The 26,356-nt window shown below is 41.9% G+C and overlaps 1 protein-coding gene across 3 annotated transcripts in view; it reads left to right on the top strand.

The window, feature by feature from the left end:
- The first annotated feature begins 4,702 nt into the window (after positions 1 to 4,702).
- Positions 4,703 to 26,356, top strand: part of kcnip4a (potassium voltage-gated channel interacting protein 4a) — a 139,847-nt gene continuing 118,193 nt past the window's right edge. The window contains exons 1-3 of one of the 3 annotated variants that reach the window (XM_086197591.1): positions 4,810 to 4,882; positions 18,230 to 18,378; positions 19,152 to 19,306. In XM_086197591.1, the coding sequence (XP_086053717.1) occupies positions 19,168 to 19,306 (139 nt within the window). In that variant the 5' untranslated portion in view covers positions 4,810 to 4,882; positions 18,230 to 18,378; positions 19,152 to 19,167. Of the gene's footprint in view, positions 4,883 to 18,229; positions 18,379 to 19,151; positions 19,307 to 26,356 lie in introns of all 3 variants that reach the window. The other 2 variants (XM_086197590.1, XM_086197593.1) reach the window with 2 other exon arrangements.

Genomic DNA, 26,356 nt, shown 5'->3' with positions numbered 1-26,356 from the left:
GAGGAGAAAAGATAATGAGAGGAGTATATCGTCGTCTTCTTCCACCTCCTCCACGCTTTGTCTTCTCTGCTGCTGACGGCTGAACTAAAGTTTCTCTTCCAGCTTGACATCGCTTTTGGAGAGGGAGAGAGAGAGAGAGCATGTCGCTGACAGCGGCCAGGATCTGACCCTCCTCTAGAGATAGATTAGTACCGCTTCATGGAGCTGGTCCGGTTCTCTTCACTTTTTTAGAATGGGTGCGCACTTGAGGAACGCTGTGTTGAAGTGCGGGATTAATAAGACAAGGAGCGTACCTACCTTGACCTGTTCGGATTGATGCAGTACATGAAGCAGCATCAGGGCCTGACCCATCAAGGTGGAGTTAGATAAAACCGCATGGGTTACAGTTGTAGTTTGGGCGAAAGGATGGTAAAGATGGGGGTTCTGCTCTCTCTTCAAGAACTCGAGGTTTTCAGTCTGTCTCTGTTCAAAAACTGCCTTTTCTAGCTCCAGGAGGGAGATACTGAAGGAGGAGATGCATGAAAACGAGTTCCTGTTCAACACATTCAAAATGCTCATTAACCTCTGGATTTTTGAATTACTTGACGTTTTTTTTACTCGTATTTTGTGGCCACATTGAGAAAATAACTGCTAAAAGCGGAAACACAAAGTTACAAGCAGCGTCTTTAATTCCAGCTTGATGGACGGCCCACTCGGCCCAATCCGAAAAAAAGTCTTACTTCATACGTTGTCCTTTTATTTGGCGGCACAGCTGCCAATTGTTTATGTTGGCTGCACGTTTGCCGTGACTCATCGTGACTGCCACGTGTTTCATGGTGTATAAAGGATAGAAAATTCCTCAGGCACAAGCGTCCCAAATTTGATAAAGTTTGATAATGACAAGTACACTTCATTGCATTTAGGCAGGAGATATTCGAGGGGGAAAATTGCTCAAATCTGCAAAAAAAAAACCAAAACAAAACTTGGAGCTTTATTATAAAATACAAATGCAGCTTGATGAAAGTCCCGGAGACGTCTCCAAAAGCTTTTCTTTCACAATTAGTTTTGAAGGTTAAGCTATAAATATATATATATATTTTTGATCCGCTTCAGATCTGATCAGACCAAGCGGAGACAATAGGCCAAATTTGTCATTAATGGCGTATTAATAAAACACATCTTTCAGTCGGGCAAAGACATATTGCTTTAACCGTGGCGATGACAAATTCTAATAAGACTTGTGAATTATGGAGAGAGCACTTCAAGCCTTGATTAGTGGCAGCTTCACTGATTCCCCCGAGGCACGAAAGAGTGATCGCCAAGGTTGCTGCCGTCGGAAGTTCATCCGAGGTTGACGGCGAGACGGGAATGCCAATCGGACGATGCCGCGAGGGTGAAGCTCATCAAGGGAAAATAAACTGATAGTATCTGCACTTTAAGGTCACAGGGACACCTTGGGCAAAAAAAAAAAAAAAAAAAAAATCGATAGTAAATTCGGATGAAACAAATGAAGTCATTAAGATTATAGTGTGACTCGGAAGTCTTTGAGGTCAGATTAAACATCCCAGAATAAAAAATCAAAGGCACCGCGTGTGTATTTTCTGATACGATGACGCTCCTGCAGGTGATGGCGGTGTTTACATCTTCTAATGGCTGCTCGCGGCGCCTGGAGGAAGCATCTGGCTTTGTTGTGGAGAGTTGCCACTGGAATGAAGATTGATAGTTTGCGAAAATAAGTGAAGCTGATTGGAATTAGTTTGGCTGTCCAGCTCAGGGGATCACCGTATTTTACCTGCTGCCGGTTGATCACCCAGAATCTCTGAGGCCTGACGACTGCGGTTTGGGTGATTTATGTGGGTTCTGTGCATGTTTGCAAAATGAGGCGCGTCAGCAGGCGAGACGGACCGGAGCAGGGTTTTTTGCACAAGTTAAACATTAAAAATGGAAAAATTCAACGCATACAAATCATTCAAATTTCTCACGTTGCGAACACTTTCAAATGCAGCTCTTATTTTACTTAGAATTAGAAAAAATATAAGATAATAAAATATGTAATATAATGTATTAATTTCTAATCTTTAACTGAACTGAGTATGGAAGAGATGGAATTCAACACAGCAACTCTCATCCGAGCTTGACAGATTCGTTGTTTTTTTTCTCTTTTCTTCGGGGTCCGTCACTCCCCGATGCCATTTCCTGTCATTTGCCGCACGATGATGACATCTGCGGAGATCTCCTCCCCTCGCGTTGTTGAACCTGTGCACTCATTAATGCCCTTCTATGGCAATCCATCTACCCGTGCCAGTCAGAGTAGGTTTTGGCTTCATCCTTCCGTCCAGGTGCTCTGTTATTTATAGCCACATCAAAGAGCGTATCAGTCATTGTTAATGGTGACAGTCTCAGACAGGAGCCCTCCCTTCTTCCCTCCTACTCTTTCACACACACACACACACACACACACACACTTGAAATTGAAGGTTGTCGACTGGAATGCATTTTTCTTGTCTGTGTTACCACCGATGGACCTTCAGCACACGTGGGTGGAAACAATGAGGTTTTGATGTCAGAGTGGATCTTCCCAACTTTATTATCCAGTCCATTTTGTTTACAACAATACCATCTACAAAAATGGAGGAGCTTAGCTTAGTTGTGGATTTCTGGGCCTCAGAGTTGTGAGAAAGCAGGTTCTTCTTCGATTCGGGAATGCTAGCTTCCCCGTTCCAGGTTGACACCTGCTAGCGAGCTAACCAGTGAAACCGCCCGAATACAATTAATAACCGCCCAAATAGCAATAGAATCTGAGGTAACAGGGTAGTCTCGGGATACAGGATAAAAAAAAAAATTACCCACCTCCACCGCCTAACTTTGGTACTGAAATGGGTTTTTGTTCCATAAACTCAGACCTTCTAGCCACCACATCTGGACCCGTGAAGCACAAGTCAAAGTTGTATTTGGGTCACGCACTGAAAGTCCAGCTGAAACTTCTTCGTTGAATTGACAAATTCTCCACAAGGACGTAAATATTTCTCGAGTTGCTGGTTGTAACTCCTATCCATATGAAGAATCAACATTTAGGAGACTTGAGACTTGAGGAGAAAGATTTAAAAACGACCTCTCCAGCCGTCACCTCGACCTGGATCCGTCTTGATAAGTCTCCGTAAAATGACGCAAACTGCAGCTTTAATCTTCCACGGCAGGTGCATGGAACATGTCAGTATCTGAAGCATAATTTCTTTACATCATGCATGCACATCCAGAAATAAATATGTCTAAAAATAAGTAACCACTGTGGTTCAAAGTGACTCCAACACACTCGTCAAAAGTCCTTACGCGGTGAGGCTGTATTCAAAAAGAATCAGTGGTTCCCCTTGATACCAGCTGAGTAAATGTCCTTGTCATCTGAAGCTGTCTGGTGTGTGCGTGTGTGTGTGTGTGTGTGTGTGTGTGTGTGTGTGTGTGTGTGTGTGTGTGTGTGTGTAACTGTGTGTTTTACAGTGAACCAGAAAACCCTTTGTGGTATTTTTGGGAGACAGTTACAAACAATCCTTTGCACACTGCTGTCATGATGTTGTTAAAAAGGCTCTAATCTTTAAAACAGCTGACTGCTATGCGAAGAAGCAGTGAGGTTTATTCTGGGTTGGTCTTTTCAGCGTGGGCCTTATTGTTCGCTCTGGTTGGTTTCTTTTACCGTGCAGCGCCACGGTAGGTGCGTGTTGTCATTTGAGTTCTTGCTGTTGCCTCCAGCACTGCGGTGTGTTTGCATGCAAGATGGGGGGGGGGGGGGGGGGGGGGGGGGGGGAAGACGCCGAATCCACTGAATTTGCATCCAGAGGTGTTTTCCTGGACTTTTTTTTATCAAAGAGTCCACAAGGACCGAACAGTCCTGTTTAAATATCCAAAACTGATCCTGTACTTTCAAAACTGCAACTTGACTAATGACAAACTGTTTTTTTTTAAATTTTGTTTTACTTTTGTAACTCCAAAAAGAGAAACTTATAATTCACAGTCCAAAGACATCCAGAGGGGACGAGGCTGATTGATACTCTAAATTGACCGTAGGTGTGACTGTGAGTGTGAATGGTTGTCTGTCTCTATGTGTTGGCCCTGTGATGGACTGGTGACCTGTCCAGGGTGAACCCCGTCTTTCGCCGAAAGCTGCTGGGATAGGCTCCACCCCCTACCCCACCCCTTAACAGGAGAAGTGGAAGAAAATGGATGGATGGCAGCCTATCATTTCAAATTTTCCAAGATTAAATAACCCAAAACAAATACATGCTATCTACTCACAAACAGCTGTTGAGATGTATTTTGTATATTTTTCAATGACAAACACTCAACAACTGTTTGTTGAGATGTATTTTGTATATTTTTCAATGACAAACACTGCAAAAAGCCTTTTTGGTTTAGCAGCTCTTTTGACTTGTCCTGACAGGGCAAACACGGGTGTAATTAATAACATGGATGACGGTCTCATTCCATTCACATGGGCAAGGGCCTTGGTGTTACTGCTTGCTCACTGTCTGGGAGCAGACAGGGCTTCAAGCTTAAGCTCTTCAAAAGCCGAAACTATTAAAGTATACTGGTGGAACGCTCCTTTAAATTTGGGTTGGTCGAAAGTTAAGTTTGAAGGTGTTTCACACGCAAGAAAGATGGAGACGACAGCAGCAGCAGCAGCAGCAGCAGCAGTGTCCTCACGAGCGCTCACACAGTTACGCTCGTTCCCGCCCAAAAAAAAACCCCCGCGTGCACGCGCAGCTTCTCACTCAGGAGTTGATTGAGCAGCAACTGGTACCGTCCGTGTGGACATCAGCGTCGAAGACCTCCTCCGAACAAGTGGCAAATATGGATTCAAAGAGAGTGGAGACCGTCTCTGCCCGGGTGGACGCTGCTTGTTCTTCACCTGGTAGGACAGTGGTCGCGTGTTCTGCCGCGTTTTTCACCGCTAAATTGGTGATAATGCGGTTTTGTTGTATTTTGGTCACGCGTGGAGAAATCGTCAAGCAAAACTCCTTGAAAAAAATTGGTCATTTATGCTTAATTAGGTTTATATTAGGAATGTGCATACTGGATAGACTGTAACTTTACTGGTATTGTTTGTTAGTTGGACCACTCTATAATTCGGCATGCAGTTAACACAACTTTAAGCACATATATTAGAATATAATGCCACTTATAAAGAAATATGAATCGCTCTCTAAACTCCGTTAAGCCCCCAAACAATCAACGGAGACTAAATCAATAATTCAGTTTGGAATGTCGAAAATGGATAAAATTTCATGTTTTCTCTCACGGAACAGGACGATATTCTTCAATTCTGTCGTGTCAGAGACGCAGCCCTCAGTTGTTTGATTATACTGGCAATCACTACAAGGCAACTTTAAATTGTTAGATTTTCAAATGGAGTTTCGTTTGACCGTTTTGTCACGCCACTAAGTGACCTGCGTACTTTTGCCGCTGCTCCAATTCTGACGTCATGTCTTGACTTTTGCCTTCTTTTGACAGTGTGGTTAGTTGTGTCAAATATGGTGATATTTGCATGTTAGTAAGAATTTCAGCAGCAGCAGCAGCAGCAGCAGCAACCGATTCTACAATTATTTTGTTGATGCTGAATGGGTTTCCCTGTGGAGTATGAGGTCGATTTATCTGTTAAAGTATAAATTGATATGTTTAGTTGTCACTGTACCCTTCAATTTTCCAAACTTGTGCTTGAGTGAATGGGAGCGCGGCCATCAAAACCCCACAAATCTTCTCCAGGGTTTCCTCTTTCCCAGTCCTTGGCTGACATCCACTATAATGATCCCTAACTTATCCCTTAGGTGTCCCGATGAATCAAAGCCAGATTCCTGTTGCGGTTCAGGTTTGTTGGCTAATTGACCTCTAATTCTGTTTTTCTGGAGAATATGAGTGGAGTTTTTAAGGCTTTACAATGACACTCCAGTAAATGACACCACAGTAAATGGTTGACTTAATTGTGTCTTGTGATTTTCTGAGACTTTGACAAAGGCTACTTCAGAGATTGTGATGCAGATCATGGATATCAGATGCAAGTCATTTTAAAATCCTGCTGTGTAAACCTGGAATGCTAATAATTACACATGGATGCTGTGCTGGAATGTCTCTAGTTTGATAAATCCTGATTAGGTTTCTCATCATTCTAGTTCGTCGAAAGTCTTGGGGCTATTTGTGTAAAGCTTGCAGGACTTGGTAATCACTTTTCTAGGATGTGCAGAGTAAAGAACATCCTGTCCCACCACCACTTGGTCCTCAATCTGCTCCTCCATCATCGTCCCCTCCTCCAAGGGTGGGTGGGGGATCTTAACTGTAACTATTGCCCACTAAAATGCTATACTCACCCAGCCGTGAGCTGATCTCCCCATGGGGTGCTTTTCCCGGTGTGGTGATTCTTTGCATCAGTGCCTTTGGAGCCCCCCCCCCCCCACACACACACACACACACACACACAAACTGCAACTGGCCAACGGCTCCGCAAGACATTTCATGACTTGTTTCAGAATTGTTCTTCTTATAAAATGCAGCCCTTAAGGTTTGATTGAGTTTTGCTCTTAAATAGCTCAGTTTTGGTAATGAATGTCCTCTTTTTTTCTTTTTTTTTTCTTGAAATGAATTCTCACAGCAAATTAAGAGGCCAGGGCCTGTCGTGTTGCCATATATACGGTAATAAAAACCAACAGTAAAATGCTTATAGCTGTTGAATCGATGTTTCATTTCCTCATATTTTAATTATTTGGAGGGCTTCTGTTTAGCCTACATGCATGAAGAATAATGTTATCCAGCGGGTAAAATACGTATTTGACACGTCGCCATTTTTCTCCGTTAATATATTTATTTATATATTTATATATTTCTTTCTTTTCGCCAGACGTCGGGGACGACCCACACACGCGACTAAAACAAACCTTACGTGTCCATCAATTAAGTTATGTGTTATAAAATGGATTAACGCGGGAAAAAGTATTGAACTCACTTAATTGAATTTATTTAATACTTTGTTTAAAAAAAAAAGAAAAGAAAAGCCTTTGTTGGTAGTAACACCTTCAAGACGCCTCCTGTATGGAGAAACTCGTTGCATGCGTTGCTCAAACTTTACGGCTGCTGTGCTGGTATATGCAGTACCATTTGACCTCCAAACATGGTGGGAATCATGGCATCCGAAGAGTTAAGTATCGGTCTCATCCAACCAGACTGTATTCTCCCAGTATTTCACAGGCTTGTCGAAAGGTTGTGCAGCAAACTTTAAACAAAATGTTTTCTTCGACTATGGCGTCTTGCGTGGGGAGCGTGCATACAGGCCATGGCTGCTTGAGCGTGTTACTTATTGTTCTCTTTGAAACAGTTGTACCTGCTAATTCCAGGTCTCCGCAACCTTTTTTGTTGCAAAGGTTGACCAGGTGCTCCTTGCTTTTTGCACTTCTCTTTCCCCTGTGTCATTCCATTTTTGAACACCTAACTTGTGGACATCTAAGGTGTTCCTGCCATCTGTTGAAAATTTTGTGTCAGTAGCACCTTTTTAGAAATATATTTCTTGAGATACACGGTGACGTATGTGTTAAATACTTATTTTACCCGCTGTAAATTAAAAATTGAGACTGGCAATATTCGTTGCGGGTGGGTAGAAGTGCAAGAGTACTGAGGAGAGTGAAAGGTGCTGAAGATCATTCCCAATCCAAATCTGCAAGCCGTGATGCAGAACTTCATGAACTGGGCAAAGGCAAACGGATCGCTCTGAAATAATCCATATTTAGGAGATGAGTAAGCTGAGCAAGGGTTGTCATGTTTGAGCCAGTGAGTTTAAATCACACACTTCTGGCATTTGCCAAAAAAGAATCAACACTAATTTCCATGCAGGATGTCTCAGTTGAAGTTATTATACCCTCCATGTGTGGGTTATCTCTTCCTCGACATCAGATTTGAGTTCTTCTGAAGTCAACAACAGACAGACTCGTGTGTGTGTGTGTGTGTGTGTGTGTGTGTGTTTTCTCAGTGTCTATCAGCCAGGGGTCCCGAGATCACCATGACGTAAAGGTGCAGATTTGAACAAGCTGCTCCAAATCTGTCAGCCAACCAAAGCAGTGCACATTAGCTTTTCAGAGAGAACTTTTGACAGGATGCAGCACCAGATCAATGAAATCTCTCTTTTCAGCAAAAGATGTTTATATTGAGTTGTTGGGTAAAGAATCACTTCCAGAGATGCTGCTCTCTAAAAATGACGTGAAAAGAGCCATTGTTTTCTTCTTAATTTTAATTATAGAAGGCTTGAAAAGTAATTGGACCTCAGAAGGAAGAAATCTGCCAATGTTTAGCATTCGGGATCTGACTGAGGATGAAAAATTATTTAATATTTGTGCCTATAGTTTTGCTTTCAGTCCAGAAAATCACTTAGACAATTTGAATATGACAGTGTGGCATACCTGGTCTTAAAGCTACAAGAACTGCTGTGAAGTAAAGCGTATTTCTCACAACCAGAATCGGAATCAGAAGAACATCCCTGTTGGTGTGGGACCACCTGTGAGCTTCCTGTCGACCTGTCCATTAAACAACAAAAACAAAAACAAACGGTCAGATCTGGGATTAATTGCGGCAGATTCTGTTTGCTTTGGATCCAGTCTTTGTTTTTCCCTGTGAGCGACTGGGTGGGGAGCTTGCATCTACCATCTGCCTCGGGATTCGAGCCAGAGGGAAAACAGAAGGAAGAGAAAAGTCAAAGGAAAACTGCGTGAGGAAGGTGGGAATACAGGTGACGGAGGGGTGGCGCTGGAGAGCGATGGATAAAAAGAGGGTGAGTTATTGGGGTGCAGATGGCAACCTTCTGTCGGTGTGGACAAAAACAAAAGGTGCCATGTTTTAGTATTCCATGCACCTCGTTTTATTCCCACCCTTCTTCTCGTTCATGCCACCGATTGCCTTCACTGGACTGCTTTGGATAATGTGCCAAATAGCTGATATCATCAGGGTGGCAGCGCTTGGCCTCTGCTCTCACGTGTCTTCCTTCTTTGTGCCAAGGTCATATTCAGGATAAACTGCATTGTCTAGAGCCCAAGAAGAACACATCAGATATACTGTCTTATAATTCCTACCCTTCTGGACCAAACCTCAAGTGCTTCTTCAAAAACTCCTGTCTCCATAAATCACAACGTTGCCCTCAATGCGCTTCCGAGCAGCAGTTTTGTTTCAAGTGTGATGTTCAGCAGTTTGTCAGAATCCTGCTGCGAAAGAGTGTTAGGAATTAGCCTTAATCCTTGTGAGATTGATGATGATGTTTGTATTTATAGGAGAGTGGATTGTTGAAGTCTGCTTATGTGGGGCACCATTCGATGGATCCTGCTGTGTTCTCTTGGCAAATTGGCACGAGGTTAAAAATATGAAGTCTTTTGCTTGTCTCTTTGTTCTCGAGGGTAAAATATCCTCCGGCTTCAAATCTTAAAACTGACCATCATTTGAGTGTCATGTTGCACCTGCATCACGCAAACAAGCAGAAACGATACACTTCAGTTCCAGCTTGGAAACTCGTGCATCATTACTCAGCTTCTAAAAAAAAATAACTTAGACAAAGAATAATGATAAAATCTACATTCAGGAATCAGCTGTTTTCCTGTTCAAACTGAGCCTTCCCAAGGACTCCTTGATGAAACGGGGTCAGAGCTGAACATCATACAGGCCATATGTGGAGGCATGCCCTGCATGGAGGCCAACTGGAGGGTCCGGCTGTCTTTCTTCTCGTCCCAGTAGGGGGGCTCAAAAGCCCCTTCTGGGCTTTAGCCGCTCCAAAATTCCTACAAGATAATGCCAAAACTTATAATAGACTCAGCAACCACCACAATACCAAACTAATCTGCCTCTCTGATCTGAGATTGTGCCATGCAAGGCATAAACATGGACATCTTAAATGACATGGACCTGACAATAGATCAGGATCCCTGATTGATCACTACATGAGCATTTCTGTCGGCTCTCAGGTCATTGTATGCAGATACGAGTGGTCTGTGAATTAAGGTGTGCTTGTGATGACACGTCTACTGGCTGAGGGTTTTGGCATCCATGAGTGTGCAAGGGTGACACCACGTGGCTGAACACCGGTAATGCCTCCAAGTTGTGCAGGAGTGCCACAGCTGCAGGTCTTTCACCTTTCGCTGTCTGCAACTAAAGATTCATGACGTTTTTGAATCATCTACCACTTTGTTCCTAGTTTGCTTTCTTAATCTGTATGCGTAGATGATGCGACAAAGACTCAATCAACTTTTAAATTGAAGGAGTAAATGCTTTTTTTTGGGGGGGGGGGGTCATTTCACTTATCTAGAATAAAGGACAACACACATGAATTCATTAACATTTCAGTAAATGTCCCAGTGTCAGCCATCTGGCTAATTTTGAGTTGCGGTCTGGGATATTGTGATTTGTTTTTCAATTTTATTGACACTTTATAGACACACCAGTTTTATCGATTTTAATCTGAAAATCATAGTTTAGAACAGAGGAAGGCAACCATTTCTGAGAGCCTAAATTGAGATACTTTACAGCAGATTTGGTCCTTCAAGATTATACAATACAAACTTGCGATGAGCATTTCTTGTGAGTAGATGAATACGCGTTTTATTTTGTTTTTTTTCCTGTCTTAAAACCGTACCTGATCTTTATTGACGCGGTTGCCTAAAGAATCCCCCTTTTTGTCTGACGTGCTTCAAATCGGCGTTTCTCATAACGGAAGTGACTTCGCAAAATAAAGCTGAGCTTACGTTCGATTCTTTTGTTTGCTCCGCCGCTGAAGCGACAGGCATCCTTTCACGCACGGCGCCCCAAATCCCTCCAGGTGCTTGTACAGTCACCAATGCAGTGTGTGTCTCTCTCTTTACGCTGACCGATAAAGAGCTGCTGTTATCTTCAGATAGCAGGCACTGTGGCTGAATAATTTATGGAGGCATTCCAACACTCTGACTCAGAAAATCACATCCACCCACTGAGGGCAGGGACATGGCTAAAGGTTTGATGTGCATGTTTGAAGTTCTGTGTGTGTGTGTGTGTGTGTGTGTTTACTTTACTCTTTTTTTGAAAGTCTTTATTCCGAGAAATGTGTCTTTGTGGATTCTATCACGCGGCCTTCTATTGGTAGTGTGAGTTGTGTGGTGAATTTCTCGTATTTTACTTTTTGGCTGCTATGTGGAGAGAGGGTCCAAATGCACTCCTCCTTCCTGAGGTTCCTATACCTGTGAGCCAATTAGATTTCAGCTTCAGCGGTAGGGACAGGAACGATCAACACACTACACCAGTCAAAAGTTTGGACGCACGTTTTCATACAGTGGTTTTTCTTTATTTTTATTATTTTCCTCATTGTAGATGAATATTAAAGATAACAGAATTATGATGGAATACATATGGAATTAAGTAGTAAACAAAAGCGTGAAACAAACCAGGGTATGTTTTCTGTTTTAGATTCTTCGAAGTCACCACCTTTTGCTCCGATGACAGCGTTGCACGCTCTTGGCATTGTCTTTGTCAGCTTCGTGAGGCCGGTCGGTTTGATATGATTTCTGCATCTAGAGCCTTACATTGCACGTATTTGTGTCATCCTTCAGGAGGAGGAATGGAAATCCATTATTCTGGCCACAAGTAACATTTGCAGCTGCCAAAGGTGGGAAGCAGAGCTGGATGACGGTGAACGTGCGAGTTAATAGACCCTGCAGTATTACGGTTATATCACTCAGGCACAAGCAGATCTGACAGTAGTCACCTTTGACTGCTGAAATCTTGTATGGAATCTGGTGTATAAATCAATATTGTTCTTACAGCTGCAGTTCCAAATTTCATTGCAAGTGGGAGAAATGTACACTCAGACTTATTTTTTATTTTTTTTATAAAATGAACAAGTAACGGTACGACTCAGTACTTCAGTCACTATTCAGGCTGTGCCCTTCCTGAAAAGTGGAAAGAGCAAACAAATGAAATTGTTGTTTTTTTTTCTTTTTCGTTCGGCTGCAAACGTTTATGAAAGACAGAGGGGGACTGTAGTCTGACTGTAGAGTTCTTTCAGTCAGTCGGTTTTGGCCCAGGTGGACCCGATGGCTCCCCACGTGACCTAAATGTTTAGGGTATGCCTTCCCATGTCACTGTTAAAACTTTGGTTGACATGACAACAGAATGCGATGCACGCTGGGAGCAGCCGTAGTGTGTCTCCCTCCGCTCAGTACCCCAGTCACATACAGCGGTAACTCCTACCTCCATGTCATTAAGTCCCCCTCTATCAAAGTTATGTATCATCATATAAATGCCCCCATTTGGGAAGATTTTTGCAGAATCTGCTTTGGGGACAGGGCTTCGCTTTAGTGGTTATTTATAACTTAGTGCAGTTAAAACACCACAAATTCCAGGCTCGAATTGAGCCATTAAAAAGACCCAATTAACATCTCAAACAAATAAAACTGAAGAAGATCCTCACAGAGACAGTTCCTAACAGGGCAGTTGGATTATGGACTGCGTCTCTCAGGGGGAGGTGAAGAAAACTTCCACTGTCAGTTCAAGGCAGAGCTTTTGGAGTATACATTAGGCTTTTATTAACAGATTTATCAAGTTGGATAAGGGCGTGGTGCCAGCTTGACATGAGCGGTGAATATTAAAGGCTGAATTTTTGACTTTCGACGCTGCATAATGGTTATTGCAGAAACTGGGGAAGTCTAACAAATGCCTTCAAGGTCCAGGCAAAGAAGACACGAAGTTTAAGACAACGGCGCTGCTAATCATTCAGATTAAAATGTTAAAGAATAATCTGTAGTGTTACAAACCAAAGCAGACAATGTCAGGGCACAAGCAATCAAGCTCAACATAATAGAAATATAGTTCTGGAGGTGCAGAAGCTGCAGTTTGAATTGAAAAACAGGTGTTTCACTGCCTTTGCACAGCCCGAATCACACTTGTTAAGGGATTCTAAAATCCATACAGCAATGCGACATCTTTTGGCATACAGGATCGCAACAAGTATTACGTGCACAGAATTCCTTAAAAAAAAAGAAAAAAAAAAAGTTATCCCGTTCATGGGTAACAGTTAAACCAAAATGTCTGTCTCTAGAAGGAGTGGAACAGATCCCCTCAATAAATGTTTTCATGACAGAAAGGTCTGTGCTCTTTAAGTCCACTGTTAAAATGAAGTACTGCACGGTGCTGTCTGTTCAATTAAATTGCTCATCAAGAAATACCAACCTGGGGCACTGCACCATATAATCTAAACCTAAATTGTAGGCTTCTTTTTTTAAAAAGAGAGGAAACTTATTTCACTGTTTAAAAAAAACAAACAAACAAAACTGTTTTGTAACACTTTTGGGTCAAGAATCCAGTTGCTGAATCTTAACCCAGATTGAAGAAGCTCAATTCATGCAGGTCTTAATTTTGGTTAGGAAAGGACACCCTCAAGCTCGTTGATTTTCAGACAATACCATGCATCCTTCAACCCGTGGGTTAGGGTAAAAATCTGCATGAGAGGCCTGAAATGCTGCACCTGTACGAGCTATAATTCAACACTTTTATGAAGTGGGAGAGAGAGCAAATATGAACTGATGGACGAGCCCACGTGATTCATTTTCATCCTGCTGAGTGGTCTTCTCCCAAGAGCTTTGCCAATTAATTGCTGAACTTGTATTCCCGCATAATTGAAGCTTGATGATTAACAAAGGCCTTGACATATAGTTGCATTCGTAAGAGTGTTGGGTATATGAGGTCTGTATCCTCGATTACTTTTTAATTATCTTTGCAGTTAATGGTGGTATTTTGAGTTCTTTGTTTTAAAAGAAATAAACTGCAAGGATTTTTGTCAGGTTAACATTTATTTTTCTCTGTAGTCTGAGACTAATCTGTGTTTTTTTTTTTTTTTTTTGGTGTGTGCGATCTTCGTGTTGTCCCTCTTATCAGAATATCGAGCGCTGGTTTAAGAGTTTATCGATTTCAGATCAGTTTCAGGAATATTGAACAATCGTGGTTTCCGAAGGATGCCATTATGGCGCTCTCACGTTTCAAAACCAGAAACTGAATACATCTGGGATATCCTGATGCATGTCATGACTTCATCAAGATCAGCCCACATGTAACATCTTTAAATACTGCATTGCAGTGTATTTAATCCACAGGGCTGTTTCCCTTATGCATTTAGCTAATTTTAGCCACCATGTTGGAGGACAAGGTCACTGTGGCTTGTGTGAGAATTTGGGAAGGGAAGTGTGTGTTCGTGTGTGTGTGTGTGGTGGAGGGAGGCAGCCAGCCTAGACCCACATATCTTCTCCTGTCTAGCCCAGATGTGACTGACCTGCTAACACAGAACCACATGGTTTCTGACCACCATGACACTGGAGGTGCAGAACAGTGATGGCATCCAAAGCAGCAGCTCATTTCAAACTCTGCAACAGAGAATCATAAACTTGGGTTAATGGCGCCAACTTGTGTGTCTGTGTGGGCAAAATTTTACCAGCAGTTGGAGAGGATGAGACAATAAATTTAGACAAGCAAAAAGTATAAGGCTGCCCTTGTTTATGATGCTCTTAATCCATATTCCATTGAAGAACGATGATATTAAAGGAACACGCCAACTTTTTACGAGATGGCCTTTTTTCTATCCATAATTTGACTGCTCGTCAGCTTCTCTGCAATTAAGGCCAGTAGTCGGTACGGGGAGCGTTCCATCTCGAAAGTCACAAAGTACTCAGTACCTTTAAATAGACTTTGCCTGAATTAATAGAGGTGTGTGCCCAGTATTTGCTATGAAAAAAAAAAGTATTGAATCATGAGATGTTGTTGTTTTGTAGTTGGAATTATACCGAGAACTTCTTTATTGGTGTGGCTCAAAGATTTGAAGCAGCTCTTAAAACTTTTAGAAGCCCCATCATTTCGGTCAACAAAATGTTTTTTGTAAGCCGAGAGAGCCAGACAGGATTTGAGGCAGGTAGTAGTTGTAGTTCCAGGTATGTATTGAATGAATAACTTCTTCGAATTCTCAATAGTGTTTTTCAAAGCAAATATTAAGCATAACCCTAGTTGATAACTATTGAAACGGCCTTGTGCCCACTGATGGTGTTCAGTGCAGCTAAGCTACAATCAGCTGTCTGATGGGGGTCTGAAGAGGAGAAAGCAGAAGCTTACCCATTTGTCTGGCACTAAAAATAACGAACAATAACTACATTTCCAAAAAAGCTGCCTTGAACGAAACAAAACAAACCCAGACGAAGTCAGCCTGCAGAGATAAATCTGTAACTCTCAAGTGAACAGGTGATAATTGCAAACTCATTTTGAAATGTAATTTTGGCACGCAGCCTATTTCTCCCACCGTCTGCTCAATTTACGCTACATCTATGAGCATTATTAGCATTGCACTTGAGTTGTAACGACAATGAGTTCTACTGGAAGTGATTTAGTGGCAAACATTCAGTAAAATGAGAGCTGATTTCATGTTATACCGGTGGGTAGCAAGCTCCTTTGCTACGGGTAATAGCTTCTGCAATGGGCTGTTGCATTATCCTTATCTTTATTATGGAAATTTGTGGCCCTGTTCAAATGAGCCCGTCGTTATGAATATGTTTTTGCTTGCATCATTTTAAAACTGAGATCGCGCATTTTACGATGCTTTAGTTCCCCACAGTCGTGCTCACCATGAATACAAAAAGCCCTACTCAACTGTTTGCTTTAGCTAAAACACATATTTAAGAAGTTCCGCGGCACTGGTGGGTTCACAGTTTGTGTGAGTTATTACATCGGATTTATGGTAATTGAAAATACCCAGACTTCTGCCATTGTTTAATTTTTAATGCAGAGTTTTGGGCTGATTTGAAATATTATCATTGTTAGAGCATAAATGCATTGAGCAGGAGCAGAAAGTTGCAACAACAACAAAAGAAATCTGTGAATAATAATAATAATAATAATAATAATGGTTTCGCACCATCAAAGCGCAATTCTGTTTCATGCTAAAGCTTGAAAATATGAGTCCGGTCCTCACATTTTTACAATCTATATCTGGGGAAAATGGAAATGGGCTGATTATTCAGTTAAAAGGGCGTTTTTGTTTGTCTGCTTGTGGGGCACGAGGCTGTGGCAGTTGGTCCAGTGGCAGAATCCTTCGCCACTGTTGTGACAGTAAAGCATACTCTCGCGTGTTACACTGCTAAAGTAACCACCTCCCCAACTGCCTCGCAGTCCGCCCGTCGGTCGGTCGAGTTGGAGTTTACATCCATGTTTTCTAGACTCATAATGAATGTGCTGCAGACTCATTTAATCTGTCAAAAAAAAGGGATTTTTGTGAAGTACTCATGTCACATTGTAGTTGACCTTTAGGTTGTAAAATGTCATCCCCTTGTAAGTTCTCTCATTTTTTTGTGAAACTGTCATAATTATTACCACGTGAATTCTAGAGCTATGGCTATGGCCACGGAGACCTTGACAACTGTAATCTTTTCCTTGGTAACATTTGTGCCAAATTTAAAGAATTGAGTCAGTGCGTTTGAAATATCACATAAATGGTGATGGGATGTACGCATGTTGGGTAACTTGAAATCCTCCTTTCTCCTGGAAATCGAGCGGCAGTGCTTCTCCGTGTATGCACAAAGGAAAAGGTTGTTTTCAGCAGCTTCCGTGACCTTTTTTTTTTCATCAGATTGTGGTTTTTTTTTTAATGAAAAAAAGCTCAGCGAGTTGCTGCCCGGGAATAGCAGACTGAACTCACAATAGACTACAGGAAATGATTTCCGAATTAATCAATAGTCTACAAGAAAGAAAGAAACTGAGGGTCCAAGAGATCAGACGACTGCAGTTAATTTAGCTGCACTGAGGCAAATATATGGACTTCCTCTTCTGTGCTGATAGCTGTAATTGGGGTAAGCCTTCAGGCAAATCAACTTGGGTGCACTGCCACTGGGAGTTCACTTTCTCCATGCAATGCAATATCAAGAGCAACCTGTGCAATTTGGCAGTCTGTTGAAGCAAGTGGCATTGTGTTGAAGCAAGTGGCATTGTCTTAAGCCTTTAACAGTTTGAATATGTATAGAATAGTTTCGTGGGTTGCTTTATTCTCAGTATCGATTCTGGTCTTATTGATATGCGAACCTGGTTTTGATGCTGAAGTCAACTGTACCTGGTCTTTGACTTGATGTGGTCTTGCATATCATTTGAGCTGGCTTCCGGAATATAAATTATTCATTATACTGGGGACGAAGCTTTCAAAGCCTCTCCCTCAGGAAGTGGATGTGCTCGCCAAACCGGTGTTACCACAGCATGCATTATCATACCATAGAAATGACCCTAATCTGCTGCTCCGTTGTTTCAATCAAGCATGTGTGTCTGGGCCTGCTGGGAAAGGATGGTTCTGTTCCTAGCTCTCTGACCCCCCCAAGAATATACCTCGCTCATCTCAGAGGAAACAATTAGTTAGCATTGCTATCTACCCTTAAGTCTAGCCATCCATCAGCACACTGTCATTAATGTTATGTGCATTTAAATGTAAGCTTCATTTGGCCGACGACCAGGTCAAAATCATTTGCATTTGTACGTATGACACCACCTGTATGTAATTCCACATGTGAGCAGTGCTGACACAACGGCCATCGTGTTCTTGAACACATTAGCTCTTAAAAACAGAGTGGTGGCTTTCATACCGAAACACCCAAGTGCAGGCGCATTAAAGGGGTACAAGTCTGCATTTGCATCAGCATCCGAGGCTGTGTTCTTTCTATTTCGATGAATTCTCTGTGGATTGAGGTTTCATTCACCTTTTTATAATATATTTCTTTGAGGTTGAGGGTATATTGTATCTCATTTGACATAAAAGCAACTCAGCATGCTGATGTTGTCATTTGGCACTGCAGCAAGCACTGTCGTCCCTACGTCATCGAAGCCCACAGCTGTGGAGAGTGTGAATGATTCCTTGATTTAGAAACCATTTGGTCACAAGATACAAAAAAGTCTTTTGGGAGACGAATGACTTTCAGTCCTTCAAGAAATTTGGGTCGGTTTGATATGCAGTTCTGTTCTCATAGGGGTGGTTTACAACTTTTGCAGATGCTGACAAATTGAAACTCTAGGATTTTCGTTTTACTTTTTTTTAATTGAGTTTTACTGCGCTCCTCAAAGAGGAGGATCAGATTGCAAACTCAAATCCCTTCTTCTGATACTCCAATAAATGTATGTTGTGTTCTAACTTGAAGCGAAGCCCTCTCTCGACCAGCAACTCTCTCTCTCTCTCCTCTAACTCATTCACTTGCTCTCCCAGCGCAGCCCTCGCTCTCCTCTCCTCTTCCTCCTCCCACCTCCTTCACACTCTGTTGATCAGCTCAGGAAAGGGAAAGTGCTTGTGTGAAACCTGAGGATCACTTGCAGAATAAGGAAGCAAGGAAAGCACATCATCTTCCAGCCTGCAAGGTAAGATGAGCCTCAGATGGACAATGGATAGCAGTTAGCCCTCACCCTGAACCTCAATTTAAGTTAGCAGCGCATTAAAAGATATAAATTTGCGGTTCTCAAAGCAAAGCCAGAGCTTTCCGGCATGATAGTCTGCATGTTGTGAGATCTGTTCATGGCTTAAACTTCAGCTCTCGAAACCGGACCTTCAGGAACAGATGTGGGATCCTGCTCGGTCATGTTTGATCAATGATATTTAGTTTTTTATTTTGGAATTAATCTGGTGCTTACTCACGTCATTTGAACATCCATGTGTTTTGAGCAGGGTTTGAAGCAGAGCATCATTACAGTTTGTGTTATGAAGATGAGTTTGTTGGACTGTATATACTTGAATTACCATCACTGGTCCTAGAATAGCTTGCTTGCCTTCTTGAAACAACAGCTCAGGTCATGTAAGACAAGTGTATTCTGAAAGGGCACGCTGAAATGTCTCGCATTTCATTATGGTCGTGCATAACTTGGGGCAAAAAACATTCCAGATTACCATATGCTCTCAGGTGTATTGCCTGAATGGATGACCGTTGACTTTGCACGCTGCAGTGCTGTAGCTATTTGTGTTTGAATGTTTACTCGAAGCTGTTAGGGCTCATCATTTGAATTAAGCACCCTCATAACCTTGCCCTTTCAGGGTTAGGTGTCTATTTGTAGCTGTCTCTTTGACGTGGGGGGAAAAAAAAGAGGCTTATCCTTGCACACAATTATGAAAATAATTCCTTGCGTGCTGTATTTCGCAGTAGTGAGGCTCCAGTCATGTGTACTCCAACCAAACAGAGCCAATGCAGAGAAGATCTGCAACAATTCCGGAAAGGTCATGGCTTCTCCAAGAAGGTGCTGCTCAACTGCTGCCTGGTGCGGCGCATCATCACCTGGGCCTCTCCAAACCCCAAAGGTACAGAAACCACTGTTGTTTAAAAAAACAAAACAACAACTCCTGTCTCAGCTTATTGCTTGAGATTATGAAGTTACTGAAGATAAACTGTGTTGTGTGCATCAAGTGGAATGTTGAAACTAGAAATTGCATCGAGTGACTTTTCTTCTCATATATATACATTAGTATTTTTCCCAACAAAGGTAGTACTATCGTGCGCATGGAATCAAGATCCACCATTTGTACTGGGAAATGATTTTTTAAAATTCTTTGCAATACGCCGTCAACACTGTCCAACTTGCTGTAAATTTTTATTTGCAATTTTTATTTTTATTTGTTACGTTCGAGTACCAAAATGTTGCAACTAAAAATGCTGCCGCGAGTTAGACAGCAGGAATCTTCTTGGATCTTTCAGATCCCCTCTCTAACTTACCTGTCTCGTAAAAGGTATGCAATGTAAAACAGGCCAGCTGTGGTGTTGGAGAGTGTTTCCGAGCAAAGTTTTGAATGGCAACTTTTGTTTGATTGTGTGAAATGTTTGAAATGCTTGAATGCTAAAGATGGATTGCTGAGGTAAAATCATTGACCTTGACACTGACTTAATAATTTATCATTTCATTAATTGCAAAACAGGAAGCAGGTGAACTAGGGCCATGTCCATTTCAGATCCATATCTGAGTAATAGCCATTCAGTTCAATGTGCAACTGTAAAAACACCCAGCGGTCTAACTTTTAACTAGATGAGATGAAACGCACAGCAAGGAATGGGAAGCATTGAGAAACCAGGGTATGTGAAAGTTGCACTGATCCTTAATCTTGGGACCCACCGTCAGGAAACACACAGAAATTATGATTTTTCTGGTGTGGAAAATGATCCCAACGCACAGCAGCACAAGTCCCGCTCGACAGCTTCAGTAAATAAATTCACAATGAGCCAAGCTCAGTATTGATTACTTCTCAGGTTAGATATTCACTGTGGCCAAGACGCCTGATGAAACAGGATTTATGGATGCGTGTTTGCAACTGTCACTCGCGAAGGCAATTAAATCGTATTTAGATACATCAGAGTTTGATTTATGGTCCGTCTCTCAGGAATGATTTCATTGGATAATATATTTTGGTGGTGGGATTTATGATTGAATGTTTCGATTATTGAGATCGATCTGATTTTCATCAAAACAGTATGTTTATTGAGTAAAATGCCTTTTACTGACAGAGTCACGGATGCAGTTGAATTACTTTTGCACCGCATTGATTTTTTTCGTGAATGCCTTGGCTCTCATAATTTGTGCTGTACAGCTTCAGCGGCATGTCAGGCAAATGATAAAAAAATAGTTTTTAAAAAATTGGTATTGACAAGAGTTGTAGCAGATTGGTATGACTTGTCAGTCGTTAAGACAAATGTGTTTGTGTGTGATGCAGTGCGCTATTAAACAGTCATGAGCGTCTCTGCAGGGACACCTAGCTGACATCTGCATTAAAGCTATTTCTGCAGGCTAAAAGCAGTAACAGAAGGACAACAAAACAACAGCTCTTGCCAAGAATAAGAAAAGTAAAATTTATGCATCCCCAAGTTTTTATAACAATCAAAAGAACCTAAATCAGTTTTGATTGATTCGTCTGGGTTCAGTGAGGCATGTGCAAGTTCTGAGACACATAATCAGTTTACTTTACTCGTGGGTTTACCTTCCACTGTGTATGTGCTGTTATAATTTGAATATATGCATTTCCAAGCCCAAACTAGGATCCAGGTGTTTCTGTCAGCCACACATAAATTAGACAGAGCTTTTGTTCAGACCTCACAGAACGAGGGTGAGCACTTTCATCCCACTGTAGAGGTCAAACCTTTCCGTAGGCAGCTGCCATAGGACCAAAGGCGTACGCTTCACCAAGAAAGATAAATTTGTTTAAGGTGCATCTATGAAAAACTGCTGTGCATTGCCGGAGTGTTTCCTTAAAGATAACAAGTCAAGGGTGCACAAGGTTGAGCAGGAACAATAATATACTTGTTAATCTGGATTCAAAGCACCTTCTCCTGGCATAAGTTTTAGTGGTAGTCTGTGTATGTGACGTTTCAAATATTGTGGCCCGGTGTTGCCTAATATAACCTCCCAGCATGCTCATGATCGCACTATAAACCTGCCGTCTGGTCTAAGTATCATTTACAAGCACCCGCTGTGTCTGACGCATTCAGACGTTGTGTCCGCAGGGGGAAAATGAAGTCGTGTGTTCTAAAGTGAAGGTTGTTTTTGCATCACGGCTGTCGGTGTTAAAGGTGCTAAAACGGCCAAAGGTTCAATACATTTTCGGAAACTATTTTACTCAAAAGGGAGAAAAAGAACAATGGATTTTACAATTAATTTCCTCAAAACCTAGGATATGTATTCTAGACACCTCTTGGTAGAAATCCATCCCTGTACTGCCTAAACTTAGCCAAGAGAGGGCAGCAAGCTACAGGATAAATCAGGCCAGGATACTGTTTGCTGCATTGCACCGCAGTAGTAATCCTGCAGCCTCAAATACTCTCATCGATGCGTCTCTGCTGACTGGCGGAGAGGAACACAACTCATGTGGGATTTCCAGCTGTCACTTCATCTAGGTTTTCTCTCCTTTGTGTCCAAGTGTTTTCTGCAGAAGCTTTTTGATCACTTTTGCTCATTTTTTTTACTGTAGATATTCAGTATTGGTTAGTGCACCAATTTACCTGCTATATATGCATGCCAAATTAGAATTTATGCGCAAGATACCGTGATGAAGACAGGAAGACTTAAGTCCTCATTTCTGAATCAACATTGGCTATCAGCTAAAGAGACATTTATAACATCAGTGTTATACAGTTAGCTTTCCACGGACACAGACGTTGAAAAAAGTGCCATACCATGATCAGGAAAGTGGAACTTCAACAGCCAATAAGCAATAAGAAAGTAATTAGCTCTGTAGAACTGCGCCTGCACCCCGAGGGCAGTACAATCTATTTGATGCGATTGACTTCTTAGAAGTCGGGAAGGATTTTCTTTTTACTGTAGCACAAAACAAGTAAAATCTCCAAGAACCTTTATACCTTTTCTTACTCAAGTCAAGACAACTTCTCTAAGTCCGCTTGATTTTCGACATCAGACCTGCAGTTCCTCCCTCTACTTGTACTCGCGTGCTCAAGAAGCGTTTTACCTCCAGAGAATGTGCCGTTTCTCCCACGTCAACAGTAATCAATCATCATTAGGAAGTTCTCAACCCAATAAGAAAACCCTAGCTTTACTCACAAGGTGCAGATATACACATGTTGATGAGCTATTTATTCATCTAATCTCTCTCATTGTCAAATCTTTCTCTCACCAAGGGACTTGATGTGAATTGCTGAGAGATTACTCGCAGTGTGATAGCGCATCCAACAGTGTGGCACCGTGCAAGGCACAGCTTCAAGAACCCTTTGAGAAATAAGTGCAATCCTTATTGTGCTACATTTTAGATCAAATCTTGCACAGATTGTTCGAATTCTACCAGTGACAAATAACAAATCCACCTGTTCCTGTTTTTTGTTTTTTAAGGCCATTTACATTTTCATCTTTCTTTCAATGTGGTCAAGTTTGGAGGATCTTTGTAGAGCTCTGGTGGAAATGGGAAACGGCAATGATGGATTAGGGGGCGAAGTTGAAGCAGCATGCGCCCCCTGAGTTTGTAGGAGTTGGGAAGAAGAGTGATTGCCCACAGGCAGCTGGCTGGCTGCGATGCAGACACATCCTACTGTTGTCATTTACTTGATTCATATGTTGTGAAAGTGGTTACTGGAGAATGAGAGGGAAAACGTCCAACAATGATGCCTCTCCTTGACATCATTCTTATTCGTGGCTGTAATACTGTTGACGGCGGGAGCGGAAATATTACATGCTTCTAATGGGCTCAGAGATGATGAGGGCAAGTTTGTGAATGTGCAGTCGCCAGCATGTGTCACACCCCTGCACACTTGTCACCTGGAATATGTTTTACCTCAAGAGATGCAAATTTAAACTCAGAGTAGGTGTGCTGTCATTCAGGGGGAGGATAAACACTTTGTGTTTTTTATCTGCTGTAAGATTTATGCTTTTCTCGTGTAAAATAACACAGTTCCTCCAGTTTCTTTCCCCAATTCTATAAATGGCTCAAATATCACCCATCTGTAGCCGGCATGACGCGAGAGGCACTTTCCATTATGTCACACAACAGTGAGCCTGCCGTTTTCTTTCTCCGTCTTGGTCACGACCTGCTCCGGCTGCTGATAAACAGGGATTTGCAGCTAACAGCCAGGGATTAGTGTGAGAATAAACAACCCCAGTGACCCACGTTGTTTGTAAAACACTTTAAAGTAGCCTGTTGACAGGTGGTAACACTCACACTGAAGTGTGCAAACTGAGATGGCGGGCCGGCCCACCATGTGACTGGTCATCCCTGTAACCAAGCCGGGTCCTTTTGTCTTAGTTATACCGGGAACTCATTCTATACTGTACACAATTAAATATGCATGTGGCCACGCACACATGATTTTCCACAGACCTTGTAACCATATTTGTTTTGGAGGGAAAGCCACAGCAATGCACTGCAAAAGAGCTTAACTGACTACTTGATTTATCAATATGTTGATCACAACAATTGATTTGAATTCCATTTATCAATCATCTAATATAAGTAACACTACTGGAACAACTATTTGTTTTCATGAACGTATCCACAGGGTCTTTGTCATTTATTGCTGTAGAAATACATGCAGTGTTCATGAATTAGAGCCAAAGTTAACAAGTTCTAATTGTTGACTAATTGAAAATATTTGGGTTTATTATTGCAGAAGAAAATATACATTTAACTGACGGAAAGCATTTGCTGTTGCTTGAACGATGACGAGTAAAAGCTTGCGGCTAATTATGCAAAGTGGGAGCATTTTCGATGAGTTTTCTGTAGACCAACTGAAAGGATATTTGGGATTGAGCAAAGCACTTTTTCGAAATTGGATAATCTCAGACGAAACAACAAAAGCACAATAGTAAAACCTGAAGAACTGTAACTGCATTTTTATAGCGCTTTTCCACCCTATAGGTACTCAAAGTACTTCACAAGCCACTAAGCCCTTGAATTTGTTGGCTTAAGTACATTTCGGGGACCTGACATCGGGTGAAAACACTGGACTGGATTTTATTAGGTGCAGCATTACTCTCCCTCTGCCCACTCTCCATTTGACTTATTTTATTTCTTCACCAGTATATCAAGCAGCAGCAGTGGCGTGCATGTATGCACCACACCTGTCCACCTTTCCCATGAATCAACAGTCCAACAAGGACTGGTTGCCAATAAATAACACCCTGAGATACATGATATCCCAACCACTGTTCAAAAAGAATGCTGTCTTTCCATTTTGTGTTGGCAGTTTGAGTTTGCTTCGTAAATGTATACTTTAGTAGTCCTAAAATATCTTTTGTTAGCTGTTGACAGGGACAGTACTTGTGCTCAAAGTAAAATCTCTGCATCGTTCACTGTTTTTTTTTTTGTAAAACACTGAATGCAAAAAGAGCAAAAGGAGTGAAATGGTGTGGAACAGCACTTTGCTGGACTTGCAAATGCTTACAATCTGTAGGTGGCCACCTGTAGTCAGAGCCTGCCATGCAGAGCACCTTGTCCCGGAAATCCTGACTTTAATCGGGCTCCAGACCCAATGGATCCTACTTTTCCCATCATACAACTCAGAAGCATTTTTTAAGCTTGAGAATATATAAAGGTTTTCAAACAGCAGTTTTCCAGATGTTAACAGCTTGAGGACGTCATGACGACATGTCCGTTTTTTTTTTTTTTTTTTAGGTTTAAAGTGGCGCTGACCACTGGTAAAACTTAATCTGCTGATGAAGACTGCGTCTTATGTGACTCCAGAACACCTAGATGTAGTTTAATCTGGATAACTCTGGTAAATTGGGACACAGATACGATTAAACAATGATTAGATCTCACTGTTTCAAGAGAAGTTGAACAATGGCAATGTGAGGTTCTGTTTTGGTGGCGCAGAAAGAAGAGGTGAAAATTCCTAAAGTATGAAAACGAGTCTTTGAAAAGTTGCCATGAAGTTGAGAATCTCATTAATCATCAGCTGCCCGCTTCTGCATAATGCATCCCTCCCTTTAACCTAGCAGCCTTATTTTTCCTCACACGTCCTCCTGTCTCTTGATGTCTGCTGGTGATGCAGGTGGATGCTGCTAACCCACTTGAGTCAAGTGTTTGTATTCTTGCAGCGGCCTCTATAAATAGGCCTTCCAGATTGATACGGGCTACAGTGAAACCTTGTAAGCCTTTCAGCTGCTGCAGGGCAGGAATGACTTTCTTGTGTCTGTTTCACCTCGGCTTTAACACACCTCTCCCTGTCGCAGCCTTATTTAGCTCCCCTGACTGTGTGTCAGGTAGCAGCAACCATGAGGTTTATTTCCAGGCCTGAAAGACCATGCAAGTTCATTCATGTTTCCTGTCGAGATGGCCTCTAATGAGCTATGATGTCTTTCATGTTGAATCTAATCATCTGTCACCGACTATAATAACTGTAATATACGTCATATTTTTAATTCCAAAATGGTCGCAAAGCTCAATTTTGACGATTAAAAATCTTTCCAATACATTCAGTTTTGGGAAATGCAGACGCAACCAAACCTTTTCCATCATTCGGAACGTTTCACTTCTTCATGGGCAATGATGCGCGAACCAGACACGACAGCTCTCCCTTTACAAGCTAAATCCACATACGGGGTCAAAGGGCAAAGCCTTTCAATTTGAAACCGTCTCGAGCTAATGGTTAACATGAGTAATTGCAGTGATTACTGCAAAGACGGTGAAAATGCCCTCCTCAATTAACGTTTAATGGAAAAAAGCATCCAAAATCCAGGGAAAAGTGGTCATCAGCCACTTGCATGTATGCATAAGTGCTGAGTTTGGAGGCAAACACAAGGTGCTGATGTCGGGGCAAGTGATGATCGCAATGACAATGATTTATGAAAGTCTTAAATTAGACAGATTCATCCTGAAGATTATGTTTTCTATTGTCAATTAACTTAGCCAAGCCATCGAATT

Source organism: Aulostomus chinensis, chromosome 24 (genome assembly GCF_037954235.1).
Source record: "Aulostomus chinensis isolate RoL2024-O1b breed Wild chromosome 24, RoL_Achi_v1.0, whole genome shotgun sequence".
NCBI classification, from domain to species: Eukaryota; Metazoa; Chordata; class Actinopteri; order Syngnathiformes; family Aulostomidae; genus Aulostomus; species Aulostomus chinensis.
Note: the sequence above shows the minus strand (reverse complement) of the source record. Positions and strands in the feature narration are given on the sequence as shown.